Genomic DNA, 11,833 nt, shown 5'->3' with positions numbered 1-11,833 from the left:
CAATGGTAGCTTCAAAGAGATCCAAGATTAAAGAACTACCACAATAATACAATAATGCAATCACAAAAGGCATACACGTGTCAGTACCCCAACTCCCTTCCAGGGCGCTACAATGTCGACCGAAAAACCTGGAATTGCCAGTCAACCAAGCACACATTATAACCAAGTTCTCTTTCCTCTCCAACGGTTCCCCCTTCCCTACTACTATGCTATGGTCTTAGGCTCTCAAGATTATCTTTCCTCTGTTTTTTGTCTTATATCTTTTCGAATTATTTCATTTTGGCTTTTGAATTCTTGCATATTTGCTGAATTCTCGATCTGGGTTTTGTAAATTTTTATCTGTATTGCCTGTAAACACTCAAAATTCGGCATGAGAATGTGCTTGGTTCACCACACAACACAAGAAACAGAGGGCCATCGTCTTTCAAATTGTAAAGGAGCTTGCTTTTGCGATCTGTGATATGCACGTTATGCAAATTTTGCATCTTGGATCGACTGCTGGATAGTTTGGACAGCTGGGTTTGTGTGTTCTGGCTTTTGGAGGCATTTATTGTCTAAAAATGCGTTGTCTGTGAGCAATGGGCCTTGGTTGACAGTTGGTTTTGGCTTTTAGCTGAAGGTCATCTGAATTGGGTTGTTTTCTTAGCAGTTATGGTGGTTTAGCTAAAAGGGTTGAGAGATTAATGGGTTAGGAAGGAGAAAAATGGCTTCAGGAACTGCAGATATCTCGCCTCATGTAACCAGATTGGATGGTGGGTGCTTAAACGATGGTGGTATACCTATCATGGAGGATCAAAATGTTGATGCTTTGGGAAATTCGAACAACGTTCCTACTGGAAAGCCTCCAAGAAACCTCTCAGTTATGCGGAATTGCACAAGCTATGCATTGTTGACCGAATCAGTAAGTCTGAGTGAAGCCCTGTGCCGTCCTCTCTTTCTTTCCTAATCTTCTGTTTTTTGTTAATTGGGTTTGCAAATTATTGTACGTTTCCAATTAAGAAGATGCATTTGATGTATGTCATGCTGACGGATATTTGTGTTTTCTTCATTGAGTTGAGGCCTTCTAAGTCTATGTTGCATTGTGGAGGAATATGAATGATAACAGCTGAAATGAATCTGGGATTTCCTGCCTAATGTTGAGTGAATGAATGGCGTCCTAGAAACTATAAGGAAACCATTTTCAATATGTTCAAGTAGCCAGGGATTGCTGTTTGCAAACTGATCTGGTTTTTCCTTGCATGCTTCAAATGGAAACCGTAGAAATGCGTAGGTAGTTGATGCCATTTTGGATCGTTGATCCTTCTAGCTGCAAGTAGATCAAGTTCTCTCTCTCAAGTTGAACCCCTTGTGTCTTATATTATAAATTTAGCAAATGAATGCCATCAGTCATCACTACCTCTCTTTGACCTGCTCTTGTATGCGATGCATGTTTCCGTGTGCATGCAGAGGTACTTTCCTAGGTCAACTATTAATGCTTAGTTGACACAAGCTGCTTTAATTAGCATATCAGTGCTATGACTCCAAAATTTGGAGTTTTGTGGTTGAATTAGGCCTCTATTTTGAAGAAGTAGTGCATTAACTAATTATTCCTCGATGTTCCTTTTTCTTAGGAATCAGATATTGGAAGTATGGGCTTGAAGTCACCAGCAAGTGAGACGGCAGAGTTCGTGTCTGTATTCCGTTCAGGAAGCTGTTCTGAAAAAGGACCTAAACAATACATGGAGGATGAGTATATTTGTGTAGATGATCTTCATGAACATCTTGGTCAAATGGAAAACTTGCCTTCTCCTGGGGCATTTTATGGGGTGTGTAACTTGCTCTCGTTAATTTCTTTTTGCGTGGTGCTTTTTTGAAGTGACAACCATACTTCACTTCCACCATTGAATTTTCCATATCATATGACAAAGGCCATCTTATTCACTTCATTCCTGAGTTGTTAGAAGCTAGGTGACAAGAAGCATTTATATCCTTCTATCCTAGAGTGTTAATTGGACTCTTACTGAGATTTTGTTGACTTCCACAGGTCTTTGACGGACACAATGGTGTTGATGCAGCATCGTTTATTAAAAAAAACATCCTTAGATTCATTGTTGAAGACTCTCACTTCCCATCAGGCATTAGAAAGGCAGTTAGGAGCGCCTTTGTGAAGGCTGATCATGCATTTGCAGATGCTAGCTCTGTTGATAAGTCCTCTGGTACCACTGCTTTGACTTCCCTTATTTTAGGAAGGTGAGGAACTGATACATCCAGCTATATATGATTATCTGTATTCATGAGTAATTATCTTTTGTTGGCGCTGACTAATCATTGAAGTTGGTACAAAATAATTAAATTGTGTCTATCCTGTTTACTTTCCCGTGGACATTTGCTCAGTACTGTACTTGCAGGACCATGCTAATCGCTAATGCTGGGGATTGTCGAGCTGTGTTGGGGAAGCGGGGAAGGGCAATTGAACTATCTAAAGATCACAAACCTAACTGCACCTCTGAAAGATTAAGAATTGAGAAGCTGGGCGGTGTCATCTATGATGGCTACCTCAATGGCCAACTATCAGTGGCACGTGCTCTTGGTGACTGGCATATCAAGGGCTCTAAAGGGTCAAACTGCCCCTTAAGCTCTGAGCCAGAATTGGAGGAAATTGTCCTAACGGAAGAAGATGAGTTCTTGATAATGGGCTGCGATGGCTTGTGGGATGTGATGAGCAGCCAGTGTGCAGTTACAATGGTAAGGAAGGAGCTCCTGCAGCATAACGATCCTGAGAGATGTTCAAAAGCGCTTGTCAAGGAGGCACTCCAACGAAACACATGCGATAACCTGACTGTTGTTGTGGTCTGTTTCTCCGAAGATCCACCTCCTAAAACCGAAATTCCTAAGTCCCAGAAGAGGAGAAGTATTTCAGCTGAAGGGTTGGACCTTCTCAAGGGTGTCTTAAGCAATATCTGAAAACACAACGGCTTGCATACATAAATGTGCAGCTTACACCCCTAGTTGGGAACTTTTCTGGGTTGCTCCTGTGCCCTGCTGCGGATGTTGCTTCCTGATTTCTTTAACTATACGTCCTGTCCGATTTGAGATACTATTAACAATCTCAAATTTTGAAGCTTTGATTCGGAAATTTTTTGAATGTTAGAAATATATAAGTTGCTGCAAGGCTCTCTTGCACCAGTCAGCCTACTTCAACTTGGTTATAGGATTTAAATAGCAAACTATAAAACAAGTAGTCCTGTGTAGAACTTGAAGAAATGGATCCTGTATAAAGCCTTTTTTTTTCTTTTTTCTTTTTTTGCTTTTTTCTTTTTCGTTTTCTTTTGGGTTCATTTGCCTTGAGTGGCTGGATATTGTAAATAAGTCATACAATTGATATATTGACATTCACTCTTTAAAGCATAATAGGCAAGACATTGGCTGCTACAACACTACAAGTCCATTTTCCTTCCTACAAAGTATGTTGTATGGCAGTGGACCTGGGTAGTGCAATACGTTGCTATAACAAATAAGATCAAACACTTGACTATGGATCCGATGATCTTAAAATAGCCCTTGTAGTAGCATATCATATCCTTTTTGTTACACTAGAAATTTTATCTTCATTCTTAATGACTACACTTGTTATATATAAGCGATATTAGAGACGAGAGAATTCAAATAGAGGACCTTATGTGCATGTGTAAGAGCATCCACAATGGACTCCCCAAACCACCTCCTTGGATAAAATTTAGAGAGGAAGTAAGAAAACCCACCTCCAACCATGCTCCCTATCCAGCTCCTAAAATAGAGAGACCTCTAAGAGCTCCTAAATCTGAGGAAAGAGAATAGACTTTTAGTGGCTCCCTATAATTTAATGCTACCTTATTTAATGAATATTTTAAAACCTTTAATCAATATTGTCTATTTTTATATTATTTTTTTCATAGAGATGGACCATTTATGTTGAATTCAAATATAATTATAGCATTTATGACTCCCTAAACTAGAGAGAGTATGATTGAAGTTGAAATTTTATAGAGAGCTCCTAAAATAACTTTAGTGTGTTTTTAGCTAAATTTCAACTAAAAAATAGAGAGCATGATTGTAAATGCTCTAAGCAAACAAAATGTAGGCTACTGCATTTAGATAATAAAAATTGGCAAAAGCCCAATTCGAAGTTTAGCCCAAATGTGCGGGTTAAATTATCAAGAAACCAATTTACTAATTGACCCAAACACAATATTATCGCGTCGCTAAATACAACAATCGCATGCTCCACATTTTATTCTTGTGATTCCATCACCAACCAACTACCATTCCAAAAAACGCTACATAAATCAAAGCCTATATTTGTCATTTCGATTCATAATTCCGCACCCGCCACCCATAACGCATGCGCCAAAGCATCCACGTGTCCTGCTATTTCCACTGCACAGCCACATAGAAACACAAGGAAACACAGCGAAACGAATCCCAACTAGAGGTGTCAAACGGGTCGGGCCGGCCCAGCACGGCACGAGTCCAGCCCATTTAAATGAGGCACGGCACGGCACGAGCACGAATATTAATGGGCCGTGCTCGGCACGGCACGAAAGCTTGGACCGGGCTGGGATTTAAAAAAAGGTCCAATGGACCGGGCCGGCCCGTGGCCCGACATGAGACGGGCTTAGCCCGAGCCCGCTCCAAGCACGGCACGAGCCCGAGCCCCCTCCAAGCACGACACGAGTCCGAGCCCACTTAAATCATCTACTGCATTTTTTCACTACCAAGTTGGAACTTGGAACAGCAAGTAAATAAAATAAAATAAAAAATATAAAAAATTGATGCAATGACCAATTACTTACCTACTTAAATAACGGTTGGAGTTCCACTTTTTTTAGCGAGATCTGTCTTTCCAAGTTTGAATTTTTGTTAATTTCTTCTAGCTTGGAAATCGGGTGAACTTTTTAGCTGGTTTCTCACTCTGGTGTGGTTGCAGGCATTGGATACTTTCAACACAGCAATTGTTTCTCCTATCTATTATGCTATGTTCACCTCTTTTACAATATTTGCCAGTGCAATAATGTTTAAAGTATCATCACATGAACATGTTGTGTTTGTGTGTGAGTCTTTGTTATAAATCTAATGTATGTAATCTTTTGGTAGGATTATTCTGGTCAAAGCGTGACCAGCATAGCGTCAAAACTTTGAGGGTTCATCACTGTGTTATCTGGAACTGCTATATTGCATAGTACACGAGGGCCAGATCCACCTTTAATTACAGGTTTGTATGTTGATGATCAGACTGCATGTCTTTTTGAAGATTTATGATGCTCTAAGTATCTTATTTTACTCCAGAAAATAATTAAATTTTTTTTCGGTTGACTGATGCAGGAACGTGAGATGACAAATGCTGATATTTTACCCGGTGTCCTAGATTAATTTTATTTTTCTTTTTGTGTAATTTGGGAGGGTAGTGGTACTCTTTTTCCTTGACCGGATTTTCCTCCTTTGGGGGTTTTTTAAGGCAAGGTTTTAACGAGGCCACATTTTTGCCCTCCACCTTTTTCATATTGTTTTGGATGTTTGATTATTAATGTTTTCAAATAGTTCATCATTCCTTGCTTCTAGTTATATGTTTTATGTTTATAATTTTAATTATCTAGTGGGAAAAAAAAATCAAGTAAAAAAAATTCAAATTAAATGGGCTTGTTCTTGGGCCCGAGTATGGCCCGAGCACGAGCACGGGCACGGCCCAAGCACGGCACGGCCCGTTTCAATATGGACTTGGGCTTTGGGCCGGGCTGGGATCAATGATTTTACTAAATGGGCCAGCACGGCACGGCCCGATAAATTAAATGGGCCGGCACGGCACGGCACGAATACATTAAAGGCACGAGTTTAAATGGGTTGGGCCGGCCCGGCACGGCCCGTTTGACACCTCTAATCCCAACCAATGGATCGACATCACACGGATAGCATGTGGCAAATCATTTTTCAAAATCCCACCTAAACTCAGACTTCAAATTTTCCGTGAAGCTAAATTTAATTTCCGCATTTTGCGCCACAAGCCCGTAACTTCTTATCTCTTCACTTCACACACTTTGCCAAAATTTACGTACACGCACCCTCCAAAGCCAAAGGCATCATCATATATCTCAATACTCTATTCTCCTTCCTTTCTTTGTGCTTCGCCTTGTGTAACATCCCGACCCAAAAATATAGATATTCTTGAATTTAATTAAATTTGAATATGAATTTACAATTTTGCCCTCGGGGTATGGGTAAAATGGTCACTTTTAATCTGAAAGGATTTTGGGGCAGTGAGTGGTATTTTTTACGTAGATCGTACTGAGATGAGTCCGTAGACATGTAATGAGCTTGAATCGGAGTTGTAACGAAGAAAATACAATCAAATTACACTCAGTGGCATAATCTTAAATAAGTTGAAATTAGTTTTTATTTAAAAACAAAAACCCTCACTTCTCTCTCTCTCTCTCTCTCTCTCTCTCTCTCTCTCTTTCTCTCTCTCTCAAGCAGAACCCTCATCTCCAGCCGGCGGGGCCGAACCCAAATGAACCAGGCAGCCTCCCTCTTTCCATCCCGACCAACCTCAACCGCTGGAACCACCTATGCTCACAGGAAAATACCAAAAATCGACCAGTTTTAACCCAAAATTCACGGAGCTTGTTCGGACGCCTTCGGCCACCATTTTCGTCAATCCATGTATGCTTTCGCAACCTCTCGAGACGTTCTAGCTGCTGGTTGTGTTGGATAGGAGAAATTTCTGCGTTTAGGGGGTTAAGTAAGCAATTGAAGTTCTGCCTATTTTCGGCCTCCGATTCCGGCCACTTCCGGTGACTTTATGGGGTGGGTCCAAGAACAAAAGTTGCTACACTCTAGGTGCTGATCATGTAGGTATAAGTTTTGTCTGGCGATTTGGAGATTTTCAGATCGCCGGAATCGCTTTGGGCACCCAAGCGCTGTCGGCACGTGGGCCACTATTTGGCTGATCTTAGGCTCCTAAAATACTCATTATGTCGTCCCGAGTACAACGGTATGCTAGGATATAAATGTGGACATTGTTTGATCGTCGATAGATTATCTCATATTAGGCGTTATCCGGGTTCGATATGTTCGAGCCTTTGGATCGACTCCAATTTAATATATGTTGATCTAGGTATTTCTAGAATTGTGTAGGATTTTGCGGATCTTGAGTCGGAACCCCGGATGTTCCGATTCAACAACTTAAAATTTGTGTTTTACATTAACTGTCCGATCGTGCGATCATGAGGGTGAAAGAAATGATCTGAATTAACACGCTAATATTCTTCCTCCATAACCCGAAGAACATCTGAGCTAACAATACTGCCAATAACAGATCAGCTATCCCAGTGAGTAATTGACCCGCTATGATAGTTCGATCCCAGAACCAGCTCCAAAGTGTCCTCTTCTTGCCCCACTTCTTCCAACTTCTGAGTAAGGTTGGGCGTGCAAGTGTAACCGGCAGATCTTTTTGTAGCTCGGAGTGGGTCGAATTCAAGACACTACTTCAGGAGCTCATGCACTCCAATAGGATTGGTATAGCTGGTAATCTGGGTGAGCCTTCATCCTCTGAAGATCAGGAGGTGGTTGATTTTATGTTGAAGTATGTAACGACCCAACTCGAGCTACGAAAAGATCTGTCGGTTCCACTTGCACGCCTAACCACACCCGAAAATTGGGAAAAATGGGACAAGAGGAGGACAATCTGGAGCTGGTTCTGGGATTGAACTATCACAGCGGGTCAATTACTCACTGGGATAGCTGATCTGTTGTTGGCAGTATTGTTGGCTTAGATGTTTTCCGGGTTATGGAGGAAGAGTATTAGAGTGTTAATCCAGATCATCTCTTTCACCTTTTGTTAGGCTAGACTTCTTCTGGAGTTTCAGCTGGTCCAAATTGACGGTTGTTCTGTTAGGCCAGACTTCTTCTGGAGTTTCTGCCGATCTAAATTGACGAATTGCCATAAGAATGTGTCAATTTACATTACCTATGCGTAATATCAATTTGGGTAACATGTTATTGGCTTCACTACGTTTCAAATTGCACATTCAATTAACTGATTGTCGCATATAAATACACCACAACAATAAAATCTTATTTGACATTAAAATAATCATCTTTACCCAATGTAATCAAAATTGACATCTATATGCGATTTCTCGAACTTACATCTATAAAAATACTAATATTATAAGAGTAACATGAAAATCACAATGAGTTGTAGTTTATACCACAGTTAGGTAATACACATACATACGTATCTGGAGGTGATCACCTTGAACTCCTTCCACTAGTGTTAACAGAAATACCTACAGCAAGATGAGATTATGATAGAACAATATATTTGGTTACTGAAAATGAAATTTTTATGATTTTATTCACCATGAACCGATTCTTGAACAAGCTTTTCTAATCCACCATTCGCAACATATCGAACTACAAAATAACACAGGCAGCGTGATTAGGGGGTGTGTTGCTTTGCAAGTTAGTTAGTTTGTTCATCACACATGCATGATAGTACTCAACTGTGAAAAACTAGTAAGGATTGTGCTTGCCATCAAATTCGTGCCGCATTAAATTACACATACAAAAAAATTTGACAAGCTCCCATCCAAATAAACCGACCTACCTCAAGGCATAAAGGAAAAAGATGTGAGGGTTACTAAAATCAAAGTCTATTTTGTCAGAATTGGCTATGTCTATTTTGAATTTGTCATATGTTGTAGATTCTGTGTTCTCCTTCTTTTGAGAGCTATCAGTGTCGCCTATACTCTTCCTCCATAACCCGAAGAACATCTGAGCCAACAACAAATCATCTATCCTAGTGAGTAATTGACCCGCTGTGGTAGTTCGATCCCAGAATCAGTTCCAGATTGTCCTCTTGCCCCACTTCTCCTAACTTTCGGGTGTGGTTGGGCATGCAAGTGGAATCGGCAGATATTTTCATAGTTCGGGTTGGGTCTTTATATACTTCAACGTAAAACCAACCATCTCCAGATTTTCAAAGCATGAAGGTAACGTGTGGGTTAAATTCAAGACAGTGCTTCAGGAGCTCATGCAGTCCAATAGGATTGGTATAGCTGGTAATCTGGGTGAGCCTTCATCCTCTAAAGATCCGGAGGTGGTTGATTTTATGTTGAAGTATGTAACGACCCAACCCGAGCTACAAAAAGATCAGTTGGTTCCACTTGCACACCTAACCACACTAGAAAGTTGGGAGAAGTGAGGCAAGAGGGAAATCTGGAGCTGATTCTAGGATCAAACTACCACATTGGGTCAATTACTCACTAGGATAGCTGATCTGTTGTTGGCTCATATGTTCTCCAGGTTATGGAGGAAGAGTATAGGTGACACCAACAGCTCTCAAAAGAAGGAGAACATATAATCTACAACATATGACAAATTCAAAATAGACATAGCCAATTCTAACAAAATAGACTTCGATTTTGGTAACTCTCACGTCTTTTTCCTTTATGCCTTGGGGTAGGTCGGTTTATTTTTGGGTTGGAGCTTGTCAAATTTTTGTGTTTGTGTTTTAATGCGGCACGAATTTGATGGCAGGCACAATCCTTACTAGTTTTTCGCAGTTGAGTACTATCATGCCTATGTGATGAACAAACTAACTACCTTGCAAAGCAACACGCCCCCTAATCATGTTTGAGTTATTTTGTAGTTCGTCATGTTGTGAAGGATGGATTAGAAAAGCTCGTTCAAGAATCGGTTCATGATGAATAAAATCACAAAAATTTCATTTTCATTAACCAAATATATTTTTCTATCCTAATCTCATCTTGTTGCAGGTATTTCTGTTAACACTAGTGGCAGGAGGTCAAGGTGATCACCTCCAGATACGTACGTATGTGTATTACCTAACTGTGGTATAAACTACAACTCATTGTGATTTTCATGTTACTCTTATATTAGTATTTATATAGATGTAAGTTCGAGAAATCACATATAGATGTCAATTTTGATTACATTGGGTAAAGATGATTATTTTGATATCAAACAAGATTTTATTGTTGTGGTGTATTTATATGCAACAATAAATTAACTGAATGTGCAATTTGGAACGTAGTGAAGCAAATAACATGTTACCCGCATAAGTAATGTAAATTGACACATTCTTGGCAATTGCCACCCTCATATTTCAATTTGCACAACTATAATGTTCACACCGGATATGTGATGGGATGCCTAAAAAATGACACTTAACATGGAATTGCCCTTACATGAAGACAAATGCCCTTATTATAGTCTTCCCTTGCACGCAAGCCTTAGGTCAATATGTGTTGTATTGTTTATATGTCCCACCAAATACCCCATATACTTATAGGAAAGCCCAGTAAGCGGGAAAGCTTTGAACTTTCTTTGTTGAATTAAAGGATAAACATGTATGTTTTGGTCAATTTGGGTGTCCAGTAAGCGAATAATATGTAACGACACAACCAAATCTACCGGTTCCACTTGCACATCCAATCACAGTTGGGAGAAATGGTCCAATAGGATTGGACGTGCAAGTAGAACCGGTAGATCTGATTGGGTCGTTACATATTTCAAAATAAAATCAACATCCAAATCTTCAAAGCAAGAAGGCTCACCCAGCTATACCAATCCTATTGGATTCCATGAGTTCCTGAAGCAGTCTGTTGAATTGAACCCACATATTACTCTTCACCGAGGAAGAATGAGCCACAACAGCATTGAGTTCTTTCACTTTCTGTTAGGTCAAACAGCTTCTAGAGTTTCTGTTGGTCTTCGTGTTGCTTTTTTATTGCTTCAAAAACCTCTTTTGCGATTTGAATGCTTTCCGACATTATTCTAAATTTTGTGTTGAAAATGAAATTGGGAATGGGGTAGAGGTAGAAAAGAGGTGCGAATTCACAATCCTTTACAAGAATCTAGGAAGCACTTTCTTTTAGCAGTCTGTCCATGAAATCTTCGATGTCCTTTTTACTTTAAATAGTAGTTATGTTTTAATTGTTATTTACTTGGGGAATAATTAGTATTCAACAGTATTTTGTGAATTGTGTGTAATATTGAAAATATGTCCGTACGTATATAATATAAGTATTAAACGTGAAAATGCTAGATTCTTTATACGAGAAATAACTTTAGAAAAGTAAAATCTCAAAAGGGGACAATAGAGACTTGGATAATGCTCTAAACTAGTCCTATTGATAAACAAAACTCTGGCCAAATAATTAAAAGATCACATTATCTATGGTATAGCCGGCTATACTATTTATAAATAAAATAAAAACGACCCAGAACCGCACGGCTATACTCTTTTTTATATTTTTAAAAACTCCACCTGTCGTCTAGTGCCCAGCGTTGTTGTGAAAGAAGTATAGCCGCGCGGCTATATTGTGTAAACATAATATTTCATACGTATAGCCGTGCGGCTATACGTGCGGTCATACTATTTAAAAAATAAAAAGGACCCCAGAAAAGCCTCTGGGCAATACTCTTTTTTAATAAATTTTAAAAAAAAAAATCCAGAGTATAGCTGTGTTGTTTAGGAAAAAAAAAAAAAAAAAAAAAAAAATGTCTCGCCTGTCGTTGCCAACGGAGTGTAGCCGTGCGGCTATACTCTGTAAAAAGATTCTTTTTAAGTATAGCCACACGGCTATACCCATTTAACATCATAATCTGAACTTCTCTTTTTAAATTACTTTAAATAGTAGGTATGTTCTAGTTATTATTTACTTAGTGAATAATTAGTATTCAAATATTTTAATATATTTTATTTTTATTCAATAATATGTGTGTATTCTATATATAATACGTGAATTTTGTGTAATATTGAAAATTTTGTAAAAAAAAGTGTATTAAACATGAA

General features: G+C 39.2%; 1 protein-coding gene across 1 annotated transcript; it reads left to right on the top strand.

The window, feature by feature from the left end:
* LOC18771570 (probable protein phosphatase 2C 47) lies at positions 87–3,414 on the top strand. Its single transcript, XM_007202086.2, has 4 exons — positions 87–901; positions 1,611–1,805; positions 2,024–2,229; positions 2,388–3,414. The coding sequence occupies exons 1-4, from the start codon at positions 704–706 to the stop codon at positions 2,941–2,943; spliced, it is 1,155 nt and encodes a 384-aa protein (XP_007202148.1). The 5' UTR covers positions 87–703; the 3' UTR covers positions 2,944–3,414.

The sequence above is a fragment of the Prunus persica genome, chromosome G7 (genome assembly GCF_000346465.2).
Source record: "Prunus persica cultivar Lovell chromosome G7, Prunus_persica_NCBIv2, whole genome shotgun sequence".
Taxonomy (NCBI): Eukaryota; Viridiplantae; Streptophyta; class Magnoliopsida; order Rosales; family Rosaceae; genus Prunus; species Prunus persica.
The sequence above is the reverse complement of the archived record's forward strand: the minus strand, read 5'-3'. Positions and strand labels throughout refer to the sequence as shown.

Bases quoted from the DNA above. Each gene is read 5' to 3' on its own strand.
- LOC18771570 (XM_007202086.2), top strand. From the start codon at position 704: ATGGCTTCAGGAACTGCAGATATCTCGCCTCATGTAACCAGATTGGAT. The intron at 902-1,610 runs GTAAGTCTGAGT...CCTTTTTCTTAG, and splicing joins ATGCATTGTTGACCGAATCA to GAATCAGATATTGGAAGTAT. The intron at 1,806-2,023 runs GTGTGTAACTTG...TGACTTCCACAG, and splicing joins CTCCTGGGGCATTTTATGGG to GTCTTTGACGGACACAATGG.